Source organism: Cupressus sempervirens, chromosome 3, assembly GCF_028749045.1.
Source record: "Cupressus sempervirens isolate cs-2001-9-10 chromosome 3, ASM2874904v1, whole genome shotgun sequence".
NCBI classification, from domain to species: domain Eukaryota; kingdom Viridiplantae; phylum Streptophyta; class Pinopsida; order Cupressales; family Cupressaceae; genus Cupressus; species Cupressus sempervirens.
In genome coordinates this window covers 547,868,767-547,892,801 of record NC_143120.1, presented here as the reverse complement: position 1 = coordinate 547,892,801, position 24,035 = coordinate 547,868,767, and the positions used below count along the sequence as shown (strand labels likewise).

General features: G+C 34.7%; 1 protein-coding gene across 5 annotated transcripts in view; it reads left to right on the top strand.

Moving 5' to 3' along the window:
- LOC149567589 (FAM63A-like protein (DUF544)) overlaps window positions 1-24,035 on the top strand; it is a 39,426-nt gene that overhangs the window by 3,346 nt on the left and 12,045 nt on the right. For 3 of the 5 annotated variants that reach the window (XM_089820829.1, XM_089820830.1, XM_089820828.1), the window contains exons 5-11: window positions 4,938-6,054; window positions 6,146-6,212; window positions 6,324-6,405; window positions 6,524-6,604; window positions 6,996-7,100; window positions 7,200-7,249; window positions 9,507-9,648. In XM_089820829.1, the coding sequence (XP_089676955.1) occupies window positions 4,938-6,054; window positions 6,146-6,212; window positions 6,324-6,405; window positions 6,524-6,604; window positions 6,996-7,100; window positions 7,200-7,249; window positions 9,507-9,648 (1,644 nt within the window). The remainder of the gene's footprint in view (window positions 1-4,937; window positions 6,055-6,145; window positions 6,213-6,323; window positions 6,406-6,523; window positions 6,605-6,995; window positions 7,101-7,199; window positions 7,250-9,506; window positions 9,649-24,035) is intronic. The other 2 variants (XM_089820832.1, XM_089820831.1) reach the window with 1 other exon arrangement.

Genomic DNA, 24,035 nt, shown 5'->3' with positions numbered 1-24,035 from the left:
ATCTTAATCTGTAGATGGCATTTTTCTATTTTGTGTTACGGAACCATATAATAACATGTACTAGATACCATCATGTAGCAATTGAGAAGAATTTATACATATATTGAAGGAGAAAAGAAAGCTTACTAGTGTTTGTGAGTGATCAAAATAGGTAAATGGGACTCAAGAATGGATCCACGTGCAATAGACAAGAATTAGAACAAAATTAATGTAACTGAAAAGCCAATTCTAGGCCATTCTGCTGAAACATGTTTATTTTAGTTGAATAATTGTTTTGGTCTATTGTAGCACCTTGTGAAGCTCCAAGTAATCAAGCTGCTAGGCTAATCAATGGTAGATTTGTCAGGAAATGAAGTTTAAACCAGTGTAAAACTCTTTTTGATTGCTTTCGAAGAATGTGTACAAGCTTTGGAATTCTAGTACACATTTGTAAAAGTTTTGGAATTCAAGCTTCGAAATTCTAGTACACATTTGTAAAATGAGCTGTTGTGTCTAATGTTTGAGTTGGTGCTAGAATGACACTTGTAGATTGACTTGAAACTTGGAGACAGAACATGGTTACCCTATTTGATTGTAACTCATTGGGTCTGTGACTCGTGAAGACTTAAACGAGTAGAGAAATATTTTATTTTTTAAGAAATTTCTGACTTTCTTGTAACTGTAATTTTTTTCCCATTACTGCAGAATTTATTATTTGTTGGTTGACTTTTCTTTCTTTCATGCTAGATTGACTTGATTTTTTTTCTCTTAATGGGGCGTTCTTTTCAAAAATGTTTTGCTGGGGTAAGTTTGATGATGTAGTTGAAACTTGAATGTCATTAACCATGAATTTTTTCATTTGTGATTTATATTGATAAACAAAAAGTTATTGTCACACTTCCTTCAATGGTGTCGTCAACCCTTGGGAGTGGCTTCAATGTGTCAATTTGAGTCTGTAACTCAATTTCTCCACATTTTTGGACATTTTTGGACATTTTTGGCCACTGACAGTTGCTTGAAAATTGCTTCCATGAGTGGTAGTTGTTGTAAAATGGTTTGTTTTACTAAACTGTGAATATGTATCTTGGGCTATGGTTGTTGCCTCTAATTTTTCTGGTGGTTGTTATCATGTGTGAGATTTGATGATGATCACAGACACTTTTTTTTCCCTAGTATCGAATAAATACTTAATCATCGATATCCATAGTTTTGTCTGGGCAGGATATCATTGCATGCTAACCTTTGGGGAGAGGCATCTGGCTTCAATGTCCATACACAGGCATAAAGAAAGCCGTCCGTCGCAAAAAATAATTAATGAAAGATTTAGATGTATGGTTAATCAAAATATTTTGGATTACATATCACAATCCATTATTAGGCTGGAGAAGCATATATCATTAGGCTGGAGAAGCATATTTGTGGATTGCACTATACAGCTTCTTTTAAAGATAACTCTAGTAAAGCATATCAATGCCATACAGGGCCACCTATGTTAAAGTTATTAAATGGAGTAGACATTACCTACTTCAAATAAGACACAACCATTAATCTGAATATTAAATGCTCTACTATCTATTTGATTCATCTTCAATATATTAACTGTGTTTCATGGCATTGGGATCACATTCTACACCTCTCAAACTCCCTCATCTCTGCCCCCTGAGGCATTTTGGTGAAATGTGGAAACGTTCTGGAACATATCCCTGAATTGGGGATGGCACGGAATACACAAGAAGACACCTCGATGTTCTGGAGGTGGCTGGGGAAGTCTCAGATGTCCCTTGACCACCCTGGGGATGTCCAGGGGTCTCCTGATGTAAAACAATTTTTAATAATGATTGAAGTTTTTTGAACTCATAACATAATATGAAGACAGACATATATCTTGACAACATTATAACAAGACAGCGTTTTAACAACAGCAATAAATATACCATGACCAGTTATAATAGCCAGTGGCCACAATAAATATATCATGACAGCACTATTGTAGCAATCAAATTAATGATGACAGCAGTGACAGAAACAACTGTAGTATAACAGCAGTAAATATATCATGATTCAGATTCATAGTTAACGATATAAGTTATGTAACAATTAATGTTAAGAGCAATTATTTGGATATTTGATTTCTTTGTTTTGGGAAAATAAGCTTCAAAATTCTTGTTATGGCATTAGAGTCAGTTGCAAGAGAGATTAAAGGTGCATTTGCCACAAAAAAATTCTCTTTTGGAACATGTTTAGTATGCAGATTTTATCCAACATCATTTTATACGCACATGCACACTCTCACATAAACATATGTAGATATAGTTCTATAACTTAAACCTGCTGTGGGCTTTTTTCAAGCATGATAAAAAAGTTTTTTTAGTAAGCCTGGCATGCCCAGGCATTTGCTTTTTGCATTTTGTCAAATTGCTCTGATATATCAACATGTTGTGTTTCATTTATGAGTAGCCAACATCCTACACAAAAAAGGCAAACCCTCCCTCCAATTGGCAAGCTTTAAGTTGGCCTGATTCAAGCAAAATAAAAGTGGATTTAGCTTATTTAGCTGTTTTAGGTACAATGGTGAATGCAAAATAGCCACAGCATCCATTAGATATGCCTAAAATGCAGATGTACTTGCATTCTTTATCTAGAAAAGGACTTATGATGTGATTTCATGGCTCTTATACCAAGTTAGAAGTTGTCATATACACTATAGATTTACCCAGGACTTAATGCGTATAAAAGCTAATCAATGAATCAAGAAATGGACAAAGAATTTTAATATTCAATATCTCTCAAATCCACAAATCAAGGCGACTACATGTCTAAGAGTTTAACCAACAAATTCTCATTGGGAGGGGAACTGGAGATGGAATATAACTCAACCTAGACTTGACAAATGCCAGTCAAGTGCATAAATTAAGGTTCATGATTGATTGACAGAAGGACAAGAGTGTGCTTAATTAGGGGAATAAATAAAATATAAATGATAATTATAGTAGCGTAGTTAACTAACATGAACCTAGACTAGTGAGATTTTATTTTATTCTGATGCCATAGCGATTGAACCCTTGCTTAGTAGTTGTAGAAGTCAATTTTCAGCACTTTATATGTTTTCTTCAACTATAAGGTAAACTGTAGTACATATTATCATCCTGCTGGCAACTTTGGTATGTTAGACTCCAAATATACTTGGTAGTCTTGCAGAACTCTTACATTGACTGGCCCTGTTACATAGATTATTTGGATTGTCGATGCCAAGTTTTAGGTATAAATAAGTAGGAAACTGTCTCCAAGGTAGCTAGTGCAATTTAAGCAGCAATAGCTAAAACTCACATCCCTAGGGAAATTAAAATAGCTAGAGCCCTGTTCTTTGAGTCAATTTCAAAGGTTTCATTAAGCACAAAGGGAGTTAAACTGACCATAGAAAGGTTAGGAAAGGTGAAGAGACGAGACGTGTTATAATTTGATATGCATTAGTTGGTGAGTGTGGCTTAGCAAAGCACTAATTAATGCTGTTATTGGTTCATTAGTCTTATTCATTTGAATGAGCAAGCTAATCGAAGATGATGGCTAAATGATTGGTTGAGTCTGTGGAAAATCCATTTAACTCTATTTTGAGATCTGGCAAAGTTAATTTGGAGTACATGTGACAGGCTATACTTTGATATTGATACAATCTTTATTATAGTCAGTGGTCAATTTGCTAGCTAATAGTACATTTGATTGAATTTCATTGAAGAACTTAACCATGTGTATTCTTTTCTAGCTAGATTCATTTTGGCAATACAAAGGCTAAAGAATTTTTTGATAGAATTCGCCAACAAACATATTTTTTTTCGTCTTGTGGTAAATGTAGTTAATAGTTGTCTCAAAAAGAAAGAATGCATATTGACTAGGTAATAAATAGCATCTTGCCAATAACAAGGTCTTAAATGTCTTAAGTTAACAGTTGGAACTTGGAACACCATTAACAAGTACAAGGTAAAGGGTAATAATTCTATGTGGTTATGCTTATTAACTCAAAGTCTATCCTGTTAGTACCATTGTTTAACTTTGGAATTTTGTAGGGCTTTCTTCAATGCAGATCTGGGGATGCAAATCATAAATGAGCTGTTGCTTGATTTGATAGGCACGTTGTGTGCAAAAATACTACATTTCTATTGATATCCATATGCACAAATCGTCGGGGCAGAGTGCCTAGAAGAGGGCACCTACCCAGTCACCCAATTTAGTGCTTTTATGATTAGTTATCCCTCTGTGAAGTTCGTTTTGAGTTGTTTTTGTAGATCATCATATAAAATGAACTGTTTTCGGGATAAATTTTGATAGTCCTGAAGTAGGTCTAGCCCAAGTTACACGATTCATGTTTGGCAACATGATTAATCATTGAAAGGTAAAATCATGATTTATGTGTGCAAAGACCAACTAAATTCTTGGCAAAGAAGAAAATGACTTCCCTTTCATTCAATAAGAAATTCACTCAATAAACATTAAAATATGTATCAATGAGGCAGCATCCTTGTCATAGAGTGCCCATGATCAATATGAAGGCTTTTGTTTATTTGGCTATTTCATGCATGTTATTTTGTTCTATTAAGCATAGTCAGGAAATATAGAGTTGATGATAACCTGACAAGCTGAGGGGTGGTATTAGATCTTTGTAAAAGTGTGGGAAAGACTTTAATATGCTTGTGTCACTAGAGTAAAACTGTGCAAGTATTAGTTCAATTGGAAGATAATTGTTCTTATGATTAATAATTGAAGGGTGCTTCTAGGAAGTCAACTAGAAATGTATGAATCTTAAATTGTAGTTGTTTTTTACTGTTTTGTAGCACAATATTTATTTTTCTGATTGCGATGATACATTTTAGTTTTCTGTGCATTACATTGCTTCAATTAATATTGTTTATTCGTTAGCGTGATTTTTGAATGTTTAATCTAATTCCTATTACTGTTTTCATAAGGATGAAGAGACTGCAAGAGTAATAGGATCAAGTTCGTACAATACCCTCCAGGAAAAGCTTGTAGCTTTGAACGAGAGAAAAACACATGAGTTGAACACTAGAGTTATTGAAGAATATTCTGTTGATTTTGCTGCGGCTACAGCGGCAGCATTAGGGGTTCCTTCTCCATGCCTTTCAAGAGGAAAGTCATTTGAAGATTCTCCAGTTTCAACTCCCCGTGAACAAAAGGGAAGAAAGGGTGATGTTCAGGAAGTTGAAGAGCTTATAAAGGTACTGAATATATCAAAATCTGATTCATTAGATGGCACCCCAATTGACATTAAAGAAATCAGCGAATCTGCTACTGTGAATCCTTATGTGGGATTTGATAAGGCTGTACATGAAAGTTCATCTGATCCATCAGAGCGTTATGCTCAAGATGCAGATCAATTAGGTTTTGTGAGTGAAGAATCGATAGGAAATCACAATACAGCTATGGACAGTGAAAGTGGGGTTTCTACTGTTTATTCAAATAATTTAAATGATTCAATTGATAAGGTTCTCGAAAACAATTATACAGAGCAGTCCTTGTTGGACAGAATTAGTGCTGACAACACAAAATCTGAGGATGATGAACTTGCTAATGTAAAAGATATGGATACACAATTTTTCTTTGTGAAAACCTCATCCTCATCCCCTGAAATGCACGATAAATTCAGTGTGGATCAGAGTTGTAATGAGGAAGTAAAGATGAAGAGCCCTTGTCAGGAAAATATCATTCATTCCGACTCTGGTAAGCCAACTGAGGGTCTTCAGGAACAAGAAAGTAGTGCTAGCAATAATGCCTTTTCTCAATGGGGACTTCCTCTCTCAGACAATAAGAGAGAACCAATTGACAGCTCAGAGGATGTTAGTTCAAGTCTAGAAGGCAGTGAACCTATATATGAAGGGGAAGAGTGCATTTTAGCTGATACTGTGCTTCCAATGTATGAAAATAGGGAGCCTCTCTATGAGGGCGAAGTAGCTTTGGCACAACAGGCTGACATTCAGGCAGTTTTGCATGGTAATGGATTGGCATCGGAAGATGTAACTTTGCTCCAAGAATGTGAGGAGCCTCCAGCTACAGAAGATAGAGAAGGTAAGCATGTTGTTGCATGCTTCCCAGGGGAAACTAATATATATTTTTGATCAAGGTTTTCTGTTTCTCATTTTTGAAAAAGTAATTGCAGCTCAAACTGCAGGAGCCCTGATTGACCATTTTCTGAGGAGTAACGCAAGTCAATTGACTGTTTATGGGTGGGTTGCTGGTTGATTTTGAATTTTGATCAACTTTATGCTGCTCATCAGATTTTTTCGTAGTGCAAATCTGAAATTTTACAATTCAAACTTTTTTGTATGTGCCTCTAGGCTTTTCTGTCTGCAAGAAGGATTGAAGGAACGCGAACTCTGTGTTTTCTTCCGCAACAATCACTTCAGCACAATGTTTAAGGTCCTTGGCTTCTATTAACTTTTCTGCTTTTCCCATTTGTGTGTTGTTAAGGGTGTGTTAAAGTCTGCTTCAATATAGGAACTTCTATTCAGGGTCTAATGGGTTTCTCAATCTGTAGTTGAATGGAGAAATCTACCTTTTAGCAACAGATCAAGGTTATATTAATCAGCCAGATCTGGTCTGGGAAAAGCTTAATGAGGTATGAAGTAACTCTTTGTAGCTCCTAGGTTTTCTTTTGTGTAGATTAGCATTAATATGCAAAGGACCTTGTTTGTTTGCTTCAATGTATCACTATTCATTATCATTAGGCAATAGTCTCTGCTTAAAATCTTTGTCCATAATTGGGGTTGATTCTTCATTGCAATTGTCCTTTCTTGTTTGATCCTAACTTTTGATGATTGGAAATTTGAATGGGTTGTCAAAAGGACAGACTTGAGAAAAGAAACTGTTCATTAATAGTTTAAACTAAATGCCTTCTTGATCTTGTCTTCGGTGACGTTTTTGAAGATTCAAAGAGTAGGGTTCGCTGATTTTTCTATATTGAACAATCCTCAATTTCTTGATTATGCTCATACAGTTTCATGTATCAGGTCCATGGAGATACCGTGTTCATGACTGGGAAGTTTAGGGAATTCAAAGCAGAAGAGCAGGTTAACAGCTGCTGGAATCAAAATCATGCTGCAGCTAGCACAGCAGTAAGTATTGGAAAGTTAATTAATCTTCATTTGGGATGAACATAAATAAAATTAAAATCTTCTTGTCATTTTTCATCTGGTATTTTTCTTGGATTTCAGGATTATATTGCATCTGTGACAAGTACACAGCAGTTAGATTCAGCACTTAAGTAAGTCTTCAGTACTGGCTTTGGTATTATCAAACTTTTCTTTAGCATTGTCTTTAATAAAAGCTTGGCAGTGTTGAAGTTTTTTTCTTTCCATTTAGTAGCAAACACACGAATCTAATTAAAGGCTTAGAATCTACTTCACATCGCAGAAATGCATTCATTTAGAAGCTAGTTTTACTTTTAAGGCACTGATCTCTGAATGACATACCAATTAAGAGCATGTAATTATAACGAAATACTTATTGCCTGGACTTAAAGTATAAGGATTTCATGAAAAAATATACTGAAAAGGAGTCTGTGTTTTGTTTTGATTATCTCTGTTTATTGAATACATAATAAGCTCGAGCCTAGTTGTGATGAACTGTTTTGCTTGACACTCTAGTAAATTGATGATTAAGTGCCTGAGAAAAGCCTAATGGTGAGTTAAAGGAGCATTAGCTTTATTTCATGACTTATTCGGGAGCATTAGCCTTATTTCATGGGTCTTTTCTCTTACCTGTCTGTCACAATTTCTTCACTGTCATCTAAGGAAAAATAAGAGGTCCAACAACTTAATTATTCACACCAATACCAGATGCTTGAATGCAATTTGCCAACCTCCATTGAAAGAGGCACCACTTCATACAATCAAGAACTGCGCATGCACATTTGACAGAACATTTAATGATAATGAATTTTATACGTGAGAAGTATAGGAGCTATCTTAACCCCCTTCTGTGAAGGTGCTCTTCCAAATTGAAATCTCCTCACAGTCAGACAAAACACCAATAAAATCACTAATTTTCCAACCTAATTTACGTGCCTTGTCTACCTTTAAATGGTCATAACAAAACTGATAAGAAGCTCCAATAGCAAGGGAGGTAACCAAATTCTTCAAGCAAGGGTGCTAATCAAAGATAAGGCTGATGATATAATTGAGTCTCTGATTCTGCCTTGGATTTTGGGGGTGGCTGCAAATGGCAGTTATTGGAGATTGATCCAATGCATAATTTGCTTGAAAATCTGCAGCCGTGTTCAAAATTCACTGGCAATGTGATAGTTTACCTTCTCAAGTTTTGCCACTGTCTCAAATGAGTCATCCACATAATGTTCAAATCTCCAATTTGAATTTGTTCCATCTTGAAGGCCATTGATCACTATGGTGGGTATAGTGGTATCTTCCACCACAATCAGGTATAAACACCAATCTTGCAACTAAAGCTTCTTACTCAGTTTCATTACATTATTTTATCCCTAAAAAAATTGTTACTTACATACATGGAGCTCCCTTTTAAATTTCTGAGAGAATATCCTCCAGCGAAATTTCCTAGATTATCCTGTAGGCCCTATCACAAAATTCAATCTAATACAAATATTTTAGGAGCTGGAATCCCTTCTTATTCACCTTGTTTTTATGAGATTCTTGGGGCATCCAATTACTTCTTCCAATTTTATTTTTTCACTACACTTGAAATCAAAGCTCAAACTGGCAACATAGATTATATATTGAAATGGGTGAAAATAGACTCGTAGCTCAATATTTTTTTATTCATACGGTCAAGTCTAGCCATACCAAAGCTGATCAGAAATTTCTTCCTGCTAACTTTCATAACTTAAACCTGAACTCACAACATAGATTATACACGTGATATGGAGAAGACAGACTTGTAGCTTAATATTGAGCATGTTTGAACATGTGTACACATGGAATATTGTTACGAATGTATATATATTTTTAAAACAAAGGTATGGTCTAGGAACTGATGAATGTGTATTCAATTGCCTTACAACTACATATTGCAGTGATTGAAAGCTGGTATATTGTCAAATCATTCAGTTTAACACTCTCATCCTTCCACCTTCAGTTCAATCTTCTGGTCAATGTGTGTTCCCTTTAGAGAAAGAAGTTGTATTTCAGAGAATGCTTCCAATGTAGGGATCATTATAAACAAAGCTGATAATTATATTAATTAATGATATGTGTTGCTGGATCTGTCAATTTGTTCCCCCTAGGCAAACAAGTGTTTGCTGATTGTACTGTTAATTCTGAATTATTTAGGACAATGTTTTGCAACCAATTATTTTCTTAATACAACTATACAGAAGTTGCGACTGTGAGTTAATTCAATCTGTTAGGGGAAACAAACTAAACAGGATTTATTATTTGTTTCAAACTTAAGCTTTTGGCTTTTATGTCATGTGCTTTGTATCCCAAACATAGGCTTTAGATTAAAGTTCGCATCCTTTCTTGAATGACTAATTTATGACTCTGCTGTAGTTCCGATCTTCAACTTGCAATTGCACTTCAGCAGCAAGAATTTCAACAGCAGCAGCAACAGGAGAAACATTTGCAGCAACAACGACAGCGTGTGACACATTCTTCTGTGGCAGCTAGTTCCAAGATGGTAACTGGTCCTGAGGTATGGATTTGAATTTCATGACTGCATTTGAAGGATTTATATGTGTCATCTTGTGGCTCACCTAAATGTTTGCACAATGAGCATACTCTGCATGGCAATAATGTTTGATACCAATAGATAAATCTGCAAGCTTTGTTAAATTTCAGTCAGAAATCAGTTAGAACCCGTACTGGACAGGATAATATTAAATAGTATTACCAGGCTTGCATTATTGTGTGATGTCTGAAAGAAAGGTCTAAATGATTTTTGTTGGGGTATAATGTATTTCTTATCATTAAGTGGATGACATGGCATGCTGTAGATTTATTTTAAGTGGTCATGTTTGTTGGATCTGATCTGAAGAAATTTCATCCTTGAAAAATTTGGATAAATTGTGATTTAGAAATGTAAGTAGGATGTGCATGCAATCAAAGCCTATTTGCTGCAGGTCTGTTTGCTTTTCCAACTTCCACTTGCGTTAATGAATACAGATATTTGTTTTGAAAAAGATGCCACCAACCTTATAAGATATATGTATATTATTACTCCTTATATCATTGCAAATCATACATAAGGGATGTGGGATTCACCATCAGCAGTAATAGATTTTTAACGTTAGGGTTTTACTGGTATGATAGTATCAATTCAATATTTTTTATCGTAGTGAGTTACCAGATAAGCATATTGGAGGTATCATCTTGGAAATTATGGTGATTTTTGGTGCCTGATTTTCTAGGAGAGTTTGTTACGAGGGTTTTGTTGTCACATTGCCTGGTCAATGTTAAAGTTTAAACATTGTATGGTTGAAAACAATTACTTCCTACAAACGAAGTTGCTGCTTCAGATTCGTGTTCAAGATTCAGATTTGAAATTTTTTCAAATATTTTTGGTTTGGCTTTGAATTTGTTTTCGGTTCATCTGTACAAAAATACATGTTTTCCTTTCTATATATATATATGTTGAAGTTGATGAAATCTCAACCCCACAACTCCCAAGAATCACTATATGCAAACATTGTTACAGGAAGAAAGAAAGAAAACTATGGAGGCTTGAATTTGGAGATCCACAGATAGGAAACATTCTTGATGCAAAAAAAGGAATTGCAATTGTATTGAAATGAATGAATAGATTTACAATTACCATCCTTATAAAAGGAGAAAGGTAAAATCTTAAAGGTAAAAACCCTAAAAGGTAACTAATTTAGGTTGCATGATAGTAATTAATAAAGAATTAATTAGTACATGCCTAAAGTTTAGCTAAAGAGAACTAGAGATAATAAGTGACTTAATAATTAAATCAAAATAATTTAATTACTAAGGAAATACTTTATCACTGTAACACCCCTTTTAAGATAAATTTAGGGCCCGTTTGTTTGCTGGAATTAACTTGGAATAGGGAAACGGGAATAGGAAAATTGGAATAAATCTATTCCAATTTTGGTCCAATGCAAGAATAAATCTAATTCCAAAAAAAACCTGGAATTCGATTTATTCTCATTTTGGGCCAAAATTGGAATAGATTTATTCCAATTTTCCTATTCCCGTTTCCCTATTCCAGGTTAATTCCAGCAAACAAATGGGCCCCTTAGGGAGTAGCTAAAAACTTAGAAACTACTGCTGAAAGCAGACTTAGGTTCTGCCAACAAGGCTTGATGAGGTATCCAATCACAACCAAATCTCTGTAAAGAGGAGAAATAGAGAAAAACAAATGTGAAAAATCTTACTCCAAAAAGAGATGGAAAGAATGTCATAGAAGTTAGGAGCATAAGGATGATCGTGAAGAACACCACTGAAGCACGAAGTTGCAAACACCGTCAAACTGCTGATTTGAAGAACCTCCATTGTATAGAACATGACTTGGTAGAGAAGACTTAGTTTGAAGAGCTAATCAAACAAAGATGGAATATATCTTCATGACTTCCAAAAACAAGAATAAAAGAGTGCCTATATGGTAAATGATCTGTCTCACCGAAATGCATAGGTATCCAACCGCTGCAATTGCCTAGTACATAGGAACGAATACTGAATACATAGATCACTCCATCGAATCAAGAAAGCAATTGAACCAACATAAACCCCTTATAATGCTGAGAGGTAAGACAAGAACACTAAAATTGAATGTAATATCTCATGCATAAAGGAACCAAAAACGTCGAGTGTAGAAGAAGTACAAACACTTATAATGACACGTGTCATTGGCACATCATGAGGCTAATGTTGTGGAAAGAACGCTCATTTGACAAAGGAAAATGGCGAATATGGCCAACATGGGACCCCCCTAGGCACTTTATAATGCAGTGGGAGTACAACAAAACACAAAGATGTACAAGATCTCAAAGTGTAATAAAGTAACACTTTATCTCATTGTGTTTGCAAAACTGCTATAGAAGGATATCAAAAAAGATCATAAGAGATATAAAAGTCATACAATAGATAATAAATCCCATGAAAAATCATTTGAAGCAATGAAATCAATCTTCGGACCTGAAACAACCAAGATATCCTCAGAATGCAAAAATGCAAAAAACTGAATAGAATGTGCATGGAGTAGAATCTGGACATCGCTGGATAAACCTTTCTAACGATATAAAGAATTTCCAAATCGAAGATTGGATGCTTAAGGTATGTCTCACAGAGTGCAAAATAGAACCTTGACTTTAATAGCAAAAAATGCCATAAAAAAATGCAAAAATATAAAACCAAATCTACACCAATGTGATGGGCTTGAAACGAGCTTTTCAACGATATCTTGTTTGCAAAAAACGGAGTCCGTATGAGCAAATTATGACCAAAAAACCTCAAGGTGCTTGGTAAGGTTCAAAAGGGCATTGAAGGCATCCAATGATGATGCCATCAGTTTTGATAGCCTAAATTTGCCTATCATATGATTGTCAATGGCAAAAAAATCTTTGTTGATGTGTCACTGGGTGCTGATGTGGCATAACATGTGCCATTGACTGTGCACATTGCGTGGCAGATGATGTGTCCATGCGTGTCAACTGATGTGGCATGTAGAGGACATGCCCCTAACATACCTTCCAATGGGCTTTGACCTGCACATGCATGCTGACTTGCACATGCATAAGAAAAGTATGTACCTTTTCAAGGTAATTAACACTTTAAATAAAGCCATTTATGGATAAAGCTTGCACTTTATGCATTAAAGCACATTTTTTGCTTTTGACTTTTTTAAAACAAGCATGCATTTTAAAAAATAAGCGCTCTTATTTTATTTTCTAAACAAAATATTTTATGAAAAAAATAAATTGCCCTTGTCGATTTGCATGCCCAAGCCGTACGACACGTGGGCAAATTATTTTTCTCAAAAGTCAATGTCATCCAAACTTGACAAATTTTATATGAAAATAGTGATTTTTGGGCACTAAAAATTCAACGGTGAGGTCTATTTGGGCTTCAAGTGCACCAAAAAGAAGTGACTCCCCATATCCAACACAAAAATCCTCTGAAAAATAACATAGCCGAAAACTAAAGCCATACCTCTTATGAACTCCCTAGATCCAATACAAAAATCCTTTGAAAAAAATAGATCTGAAAACTAAAGCCGTACCTCTTATGAAGAGAACAAGGGCTTGAAAGCTTGAAACTCTAATACCATGTTGAAGTTGAGGAAAACTCAACTCTACAACTCCCAAGAATTACTGCATGCAAACACCTACAAGAAGAGAGAAGAAAAACCATGGAGGCTCGAAGTTGGAGATCCACAAAAGAGGAAACATTCTTGATGCAGGAAAAGGAATTGCAATTGTATTGAAGTGAATGAATAGATTTACAATTACCATTCTTGTAAAAGGAGAAAGGTAAAACCTAAAAGGTAACTAACCTAGGTTGCATGATAATAAATTAATAATTAGTAAAAGCATTAATTATCATGGTTACCGGGAGACCCGTCTCCCCCTTAAAAGTCGCATCTCGGAGACTTTTCGCATCTTCGGAGACCTCAAAAAAGGTTGGAGACTTCATGACGAAGTCTCTTGAAGTCTCCCCGTCTTCTAATCCAAAAAGTGAAGTTTCCCCAAAGTCTCCAAGTAAAATATAAATGTAAAATATAATGTTAAATAATTATATATTTTAGCCCTCATTTTAATGTTTTTAATACAAAAATTAAGACCACCGACAATTTAAATGATTAAATTATTTAAAATATTTTATTTAATAAATTAATAACTTTAAAAATATTAGAAACACTTTTCAAAAATTATGTTTATTTAACAATTTAAATGATTAAATCATTTAATATATAATTTTGGAGAGATGATTTTTTGGAGAGCATGATCGTTGAAGACCTTGAGATGGATGATCACAATCTTATGGAGTAGATGATAGTACCATCGACATACTAATACTAGATATATTTCTGTTTTTTGTTTATTGTACAAAGTGTTCATTTTTGTTTGCATATCAGCAATTCAGCATCAAACTATATATTTTTGAACTTAAAATTTGAATATGTAATGATAATCTCAGCGATTATCAATCTGATATGATGGTGATCATATGCAATATTCGAAAAACAAATATGTCTATGAGATATAATATTGTGATCATGTGAGTTTTGAAATCTTTGACTCTATGAGTCTATTTTAATTTTTAATGTGACATTACTATTATTATTTACTTTAGTCTTACAGTACTACTATTTTCAAATTTTGTATTTACTTTTAGTATTAGACTCTTTAAACTATTAATTTTTTTTTTTTTTTTGAAATTGCCGTCTCCAAGTACCCCCATCTCCTATTTGAAAAATTGCCGTACTGTACTGGAGACCTCGAAGTCTCCCTGTCTCCCGGTGACCTTGTTAATTATATATGCCTAAAGTTTAGCTTAAGAAAACTAGAGATAATAAGTGACTTAATAATTAAATCAAAATGATTTAATTTAATAAGGAAATACTTTATTACTCTAACAATATATATAGATACACACACACTTGCATGCAACAACAAATAAGTTAGTACACCAACTTGCTAATATTAAAGCAACATAGCAAGATAGCTCACAAACAAAGTCAGAGAATGCAACGAAACAAGAATGTTAAGCAATGGAGGCAAGATGTTATCTTTTTCATTCACAAATGCATAAATGACATATAAAACTTTATTAGCTGTTTAAGTGGTCATTTTCAGGGTTGCATGGTCGAGTATACTGGCAAAAAACATTTAAAAAAGTCAAAAAAATTGTTTTTTGACTGAATTCGCTGCAAATTCTTCCAAATTTTTCCTGGGTTTGTCCACTGGAAATCAAATTTGCTCCAAATTCTTCCAAATTTGTAATAACCGTCTGGTTATAGCTTAAAAACAACATTAATCCTTTCTCAATTCAAAGGTTTGTCATTTTGTTAGACACTTGTCAAGCATCTCTTTTGTTACTGTATATGATGTTTGTTTGTTTTGGGTGTTTTTGCATATGAGATATAAGTGGAAACAATACTGAGATAAAGAGTTTCTTGAAACTGAACAAGCCCAATTTTGAAATTGATAATCAAACATGTAATTTTGAAAATATCAATAATAATTGTTGAGAATATAAAGAAGTAATTAACCTGTATGTTGCTTGACAAATCCAATTTGCAGCAAGATTAATTGACTGCCCTGGATGGGTCCTTTGCAAACAATTTTCTGCTCCAATTAGCTCACGTTCTGGTAAGGAAGGATTTGATTGCAATTTTGCTCACATTAATACCCACATTAGCTGAACTTAGATAATGTCGCCTGCTATAGGTGTTTCCAGGGCAGAAGTAATGATGCCAAGGCTGACATAGGTGGCAGGTACAAACACCTGACAGTAGCATTCCATTCGCAGCCAAACATATCACTGACTTTCACATTTTGCTCACCCAATGCAGCTGCCCAGATATCTGTAATACCACCCAGCTATGAGGAAAGATTAATCACCAAATTTGCACTGATCTGATACACTGTAAATAAGAGCCATACGCTAGGAAATAACAGGCTGAACGACCACCTTGAATGCTGTTAATGAATCACACCAATAGGCAGGAATCCTACCAATTTCCAGAATTATCCTCACATCAATATTCACCAAAAAGCCTTACCAATTTCATAGATTGAAATGCAATTGAATTCCCACACAACAATGTCTTCCAGCTACAGTTAGAAACAGAAGGAAGACTCCACAATTCAGACTTAAACACCTCACAAAATTAATTCACAATACCTCAGTTGTGAATTATAAGCACTTCTTAGAAACAACCCTTATACCTCAGCAAGGGCCCAGAAAATTGGAATTTCAGAAAAACCACGAAGGCATCAAAAGCAAATAAAATATCCAAGCGTATGCTTTTCCATCAAATGGGCTCATATTTATAATCTCCAAATGGCACAAAGTTTCCCAAATGCAACTTCACTTAAGAAGCTTCCTCAACACAATATTAAAATATAACAAAGTGCCACATAATATAATTATTGATTATTTTTAGCTCCCAAAAATGACCCTTTCCACCATAACTTAATGTTTTGACTCACAAGGCCATAGTTTCTTGTGCCCACGATTTAAAATTTTTCATCCTGGTTCCAACGAGCTATGATACTGAGGTGACCAACATTAAACACCAACAAAAATAGTAACCTCAACATATTTAGATGAATAATAATAATAATTCACCCATTGTGCGAAAACAATTAAAGAAACATCAAAATTGAAATCTGACAAGACCAGAGTGATCTTGATGATGAAAGACAATGAATGAACTTGACGAGGTGACTTACTATAAATAGACGCTCTCTCGAAGATTCTTGGAGCCCAAACCAGAAGCCCGAAATAAAAATTGAGAGCATTACTCAACTCTTCTAACTCATTTGAGCTCATTGGAACCAACAAATTGACTTACTATAAGAGTAAGTATTTCAAACAGAGCCAAAACACACCATAGGCTTGTTGGAAAGCTTATAACCACACAACTGAGACCCTCAAATCCCACTATCAGCGCATGAGAGTTGCGATGGTGAACTAACCAAGCCAATTGCGGGAACCTGCTTAAAATGGGGACATTACAAAATTCTGTCAGCTCATGAGAGTCGCGATGGTGAACTAACCAAGCCAACTACGGGAACTTACTAAAAATGGGGACATTACAATATTTCTCTTGGGTTCTTCTATCAAAATTTGCAGCTAATTTTAATCTCTGCAAGAGAATTACCTACAAATTTGACAAGGACCAGAATTTGTGCTGAACTGACTTTGCCAGGTCTGGAAGTGAATTTGGTAACTTAACCTAGAAACTAACCATAAATTGAGTGCCCAATTTTGGTAGTTGAGTAATCTGGTTGCAACCCACATTATCCTATATTATAAATGCTTGGATTTTTCAAGGAGCTTTGGTATTTGATAACCAACCCGGATGCTCTAGTCAGGGTGTGAAAATGCTATATAAGTAGTGCTTGAGGTGGCTAGTATTTATTGTAATTAGCACAAGTAAACAAAATTGTTTGTAGGTCTTGAAGGCTTGAAGATAGAATAGGAGAAAGCAAGGCTTGTAATTTTTGTTTTGAAGATAATATAGGCTTGGATATCTTCTTTTGGTGGTGATTTTTTGCAGAAAGGGTTTGTATATGTAAGCATTGGGTTGTGTGCTTTCTCCTTTGGCTCATTTTTTAATGATGATAATTTATTTTCTTACAATTTCTATTTGGTTTTACGGGTAAAACTAGTTCACCAATTGAAATCAGATTTCTATTTTGTAGTTTTCACCTTTTTTTCTATCATTCTCAGCTTCCCATATTTCTTTCTTACAAACACAAGTGGGATTAGGCACTTATGCTATTCCTATGGTACAATGATGTCATATTCTAGCAGCTTATCTATCTTCTCATTGATTTTGTTCTTTGGGTGATGTGAAATCTGCCAAGGCCCTTGTTGCAAATGGTTCGCATAAGAGGTCATTCCATTGAGGATGCTTTGAAATCTTAAATTATTTATTAAGTGTGATGAGCCAATTATTTTATTCCTAGGGTACAATGATGTCATATTTTTGCAGCTTATCTATCTTCTCATTGGTATCATTCTTTGGGTGATGTGAAATCTGCCAAGGCCCCTGTTGCAAATGATTCTCATGAGAGGTTATTTCATTGGGGTTGCTTTGAAATTTTAAATTGTTTATTAAAGTATCCTTGAATTGTTTTCAAATGTGTTAGGCATGGTTATTGGGTTATAATGGGAAGGAACTCTTGTTCTAGTTTTTCCATTGTCCATTCGTGTAACATATACTGTTTTATGGCCTCATTTTTAGTGAGTGATGTACTAGCTTTCATGAACATAGCGTAAGGGGTACTGTAATGCTTCATATGTATACCATAATGCAAGGGATACTGTTTTATTTGATTAACTTATTTAGGGTCATCTGTACTGCACCTTGGCTACTCATTGACCCCCATTTTACAACGTCATAATAAATTGTGCTCATTTTGGTAGGAGTAAAAGACTTTTCATAGCCACTGCCCTATTGTTGTGTGAATCATTGAGCTATGAATTTGGCCTTGTATTTATCTAAAGAATCATATCTATGATACTTGATGTGATAAACCCATTTACAACTGATAGGCTTCTTCTTAGGGAGGAAGATTAGAAAGGACCTAGGTATTTTTTCTAGAAGACTTATATTTTGCCTCCATAGCCTTTTCTCACTCTAGTATGTCTTTAGCCTTTAAATGTGTGTGATGCTCATAGATATTGTGGATGTCATCCATAAGAGAAAAGCTGATTGTGTTTAGCTGCTTGCACTTTTTGCAAATAGATCTATCCTCAATAAGCTCATCATCATTAAGATCTTCTATAGTCCTGCCTACCACTAAGTCAAGAGGGTAGAAGTACCAACATCAAGTACCAACATTTGGCAAAGGAGAAACATCTTCCGCGGAGGTTGGACCAAAATCATCTAGATGTGAATTTTGAGCAAAATTGAGTGGTGCTATATCATGATCGGTAGGCTCCCCATCTTCAGAGTTTGGATGATTCAGAGACCTCCCATTAAAGTAACTAAGAGGAAGACAAACACCCACATCTGAAGCCTTCACAAGTTGATCCTCAGGATAAGTATTTGAAAGAAATAGACTAATTGTCTCATCAACACAACATCCCAATTGAATGATGATATTTTTCCAGATTAATCAACCTATTGTTGCCGCCACCAATAAACATAAGTTATTGGCTCTTGGAATCTGGTTTGGCATGCTTGGCTTTTAAATTCACACATGAATAGTAGAATTGAAGATTGATTTGTGTGTGTTTTTCTGATTGATTTGTGTGTGTTTTTCTAGATTCAATTGTTTAAGAGTTTTTAGCGTTAACGTTATGCTCACACTCCGAGATCCATCAGGCTGATAAAGGGCAAGGAAAATTGATCATTTTTCCTTGATCTTTGTCATCCTGATGATGGACTGCGAAGTGTGATTTGTAACATTGACGCTAAAAACTCTTTACACAATCAAATGTAGAAGCACATACTGATTAACACTTACGGATTGTGAAAATCTACTCAAATATAATCAAAGACTTTTTGATGGCCCATCTTAGGCTTGCATTTTCATTAGGCTTCTTAAGGAGTCATCTTCTGACAACTTGTGTAGGTGATTGATTTAGAAAATAGATTTTAGCACCAATATTTCTTAGGAACATATTCATGTTTCATTATAGAATGAGCCATTTTAGTAATGGTGTGATTTCAACATTCTAAACAACACCATTCTATTAAGGGGTGTATGGTTTGGTGACTTGGCATTTAATGCCATGTATCATATAAAGTGGAGAAGTTCAGCTAGACAAAACTCTCTCCTCTTATTTGACCTTAGAGTAGCCAATGCCTTACACTGCTGAAATGTTTTGAACATATTTGATTTATTTTTAAGATAAAAGTATTTGGATCTGAGAAAAGGAGTGTTCATTGGCTGACATACAACGACATGAACCAATTGATGTACCTTGGAGGCTCGCGAAGATTCACCATACAAGAATGGCATCGGATGTTTCTTCCCAACTTGATTAGCTTCACAAACTCCATGATTTTGGGTTTGCATCTTAGGTAGATCTACAAGCTAAACCCTCTCAAGATAATTGAGAGAAATATTGCACATTCAAGTGTTTGTACTGTTAATGCAAAAGTTTGCTAAGAGAAGTATTGATAGTTGTCATGGTGTGCTCCTACAAATCACTCCTCAAGATCCATAGCAATCGTAGTGCAAGTCTCCATATCAATAATGTTGCAAGTGTGCAAACTGAAAACAATATCTAATTAGGGAGAATGCCTCATGACTTCGCTAATTGAGAGAAAATTAAAATTCGTACCTGGAACATAGAAAAATGTAAAATTTCTCCGGTTAGAGGGAATCTATAGATTGCCTTTACATGCAATTGTATATTGCTTTACACCAAAGATCACTAAATCAGAGGATGGTTTGAACGTTGTGAACCAATCCTAATGACGACTAAAATTCCTAGAAGCCCTTGAATCTACATACCAAGCAAAAGATTTCATTGGATATGCAGTGCTTTTCAAAATAAAATAATTGAATGCAAATTCTTTCTGATCAGAGTGCTCTACACCATTTGTGGCAATAGTTGAATTAAAGGTTCTTTTCCTTTTTGTTGTTCTAAGAATAACCAAAACCTTTTTAGTAGAGAAGATTGAGCCTTCTCTTTGTCCTTAGCATAAGATTTTGTAGAGAATGCTTGTTCTTTAGATGTTTAACTGGTACTACTCCCAAATTGCTGCGATCCTGTTGTAGAAGCTTGTCGCAAAGATTAGAAAATTTTAAGTCAACATTAGTTGAATTAATGCTATGAAATGCTCATAAGATTTTTGTAGACTCTTTAGGGTAATGACTACATTTGGACTTTGTCAAATGATTTTGCAAATATGTTCTCTTGTCCATCATAATTGAAAAGATAATGCATCGTAAGAGAGGATGCATGACTCTGGGAGATCCTGTTGATGCTTAGAGATCTTAGCTGTTGACTTGCCTAAAGACACTTGTGATAGTTGATCGCTAGTGACAAAGAGTTTGATGAGAGCATGTCGTTAGTGACAGAGTTTGATGAGCATGATAGCTTCCCAGTTGTGTTAATCCCATTTGTGCTGATGTTTACCAGTAGTGGTAGGATGTGTAGACATGCCCAAAACAACTACATCAGAACTCTGATACTTAAAGATGGTCAACATACTCTACTTGCAGTGGTTATAATTTTTTTCTCATTGAACTTTTGATTGCTTATAAAGATGATATTTGCTAGTGATATCGTTTTGCATGCTATCCAAGACATGAAAAACAAGGGACTTTTTTGGTCAAACACGGTCAAATGGCACAAAACCTTAGTTACTGGGTTCTGACCTTGTTGCCTGGATCTGGGTTTGCGCCTGGGTTTGTTGTGGGTCCAGGCAGGGTCCTTATTTTGGATTTTGGGTCTGCCTACGTTCGTGCAGTTGAACCAGGATGGACCCAAGGGGAACCCGAGTGAACCCATGGTGAATTCAGGTGGACCCGCAGCGAACTTGGGAGGATCCACGATGAACCAAGGAGAACCCGTGGGTTATATATATACACACACAAACACATACACACACACACACACACACGAACCCACCACGAACCCAAATAGGAAAAAGAAAATTACCCCAAACCACGAACCTGCACCCCGAACTCGAATCTGTCTTCGAATCGGAATCGACAACTTAGCACAGAACTCAAGGCAACTGATTCCAAAACATTGCATCCCACTCTTTGGCAAACTTTGACACTAGGACGAACATTTGGAAAAAAAACTTTGCTTGCAGACACCTATTGCTACAAAAGAAGTAAGAATTTGAATCTGATGTTAACTAGTGACTTTCAGCATTTTGTTTCTATTTTCTAAATATATTCTTAATTTTTTTTGGAATTGATTTGTATCCATTTTTCCTTCTTCAAAAAGTGGTTTGTGAAAAATTAGCATTTCTAAGGAGTGACATTCACTTTGATCAACATAACTTTTTTTCTGAAAATGATAAAAACATGATTATTTGGAAGTTAAAGTGTGTCACACCAATATTTAGATAATACAATTGGTTTCATTAAATTTGGTTGAATATTTTTTAGTTTATTGAGTTGTTAAGTGACGTGAACTTTAATTTGGATGTAGATTCATTTGGATCTCTCTAACTTGAGATGTACATTTTGAAATTCATTTTTTCCATTTTTGATTGAAATGTAACATAAATATCTATTTCCTAGATATTTTTCCTATATTTTTTCCCCTAATTTACAATTTTTTGAGATGCATCAAATAGAGAAGTTGCTAAACAGTTAGACAACCTATCGTAGTAAAACTAAAAAATCAAAGTCATAATAAATTCAATATATATAAAAATCATAATCACTGGAAAACTTTATTTGAGTGGGTTTTCAAATGAATTCATTTGATCCTCTGAAAAGATAATGTCGAAGTGATTTTTTATTAGAATTTTGATGGGTGCAAAGGAGTTTCGATTACAGATGTGACTGTGGAGTAGAGAGATTATATTAAAGATATTTTGATCTAGGAGGCTTTTATCTAACCATTTTCAATTTACTCCTTGAAATAGAACCTTTTAAGGCTTGAATCATCATAACTTCTCAAAAATATGCAATTTCAGCAAAAAAAAAAAGACATTTGAAAAAGGACTTGATATTGTTTGTGCACTTAGGCATGAGTTTTAATGCACAAATACTAATGCACTAGTTGCAATCATAAAATTTCAATAAATGTCTGTAAATATCTGAAAGTTTGAGGAGTTCAAATGGGACCTTTTAAGGCTTAAATCATCATAACTTCTCAAAAATATTAAATTTCAGCAAAAATTAAGACATTCGAAAAAGGACTCACTATTGTGGGTGCATTTAGGCATGAGTTTTAATGCACAAATCCTAATGCACTGGTTGCAGTCACAAAATTGCAATAAATGTCCGTAAATATCTGAAAGTTTGAAGAGTTCTAAACACATTATAGAAGAACCCAAAACTTTTGCAAACCTTGGAGCAGGTCTAAGAAAATGCTCGAGCCACATACCAACAATGTGAGCTCTAGCTAAGAAGAAGCAACAAAAATAATCATGTCTGCCAGGAAAAATGAGCACAGAAAACACCAAACATAAGCTTTTTGCAAAGAAATTGTACCATAGCTTGAACAGAAAGTCGCAAATATGAAGAATTTCTCCAAATGCGAGATGCACAAAACCCTGTCACAGAGGGAAGCCAACAAAAATGTGGGCAGGAAAATGCCAATCAAAGTATGCAAAACACGAACAAAAATAATCATAGAACCATCTACCACACAAGGAGAATCACGTCTAAAATACATGTCCAGAGAGTAGGTTGTGAGCAAGAATGATGTGTCCAGAGCAAACACCAACAATATGCGAGCTTCATCAACTGTTAGGTGAGCAAAGAAGTAGTGTACAATGCTACAAAGGCTTAAAGAACTCTTGTGTGGAAAAAGAAAAGAAATCACTTTGTGCACATTACAGTGGTTGTGAGTAAAATGGTGGACCAGGAAAGTTCCATATCAAACCAAGAAAAAATTATGTGCTAGACCCACCATATTCTTTCCATCAAAATCTTTGCAAAGAGAACATTTGTAACTTTGTAAATATGTCAGAATTATATTTACTAAAGAATTGTATTATATGTGTAACTATGATTTATGCTTCAAAGGGCTTGATTACTTTTGCCTATTCCTTTGTTCATTTTCCTTTAAATATAGATTGGTGAAAAAACAACCTTCCCTTTTTGCTACAACAATTTCTTAATAGTTGTGTTAGTAATAGTTTCCTTTTGATGCACATGTTGATACTTTGTCCATTTTCCTGAATGCAATTGAAGAAGAAAAAATGTGGTGCAAGTAGTAGGCTATTGCATACATATGTTGATTGGTCTACTTCGACTTGAGATTAAGGTTAATATTTTGTTTTATTTGAGCCATTTTAATGTTGGATGGTCTTGTGGGCATTTTTAATGGCCTCTTATAGGGAAATTTGTGTTTTTCGCCCATCTATCAAGCATGGAACCTTAATCAAAAGCTGGTCATCTGAAACAAAATGTTCTAGATTTTTAAAATTGAAGTTGTCAAAATTTAAATGATATCCAAAATAAATAAATAAGAAACAAAGTAAATTTGTTAGGGTAAATAATTAATTATTATTACACTTAAGTTTACTTAGGTTAATGCATTATTTTATTATTTATTAGTTAGACACCTAGGAGTATGCATATTCATATGAGTTGTTTTGTTGACAACACGAGTTAGCAACTCTATTTTAGCACATGTTGTATACAACACAGGAGTTTGCATATTTATCTGAGTTGTCATGTAGACAACACAGTTGTTCACACTCTAATTAAGCACATGGTGTCTACAACATCTTTT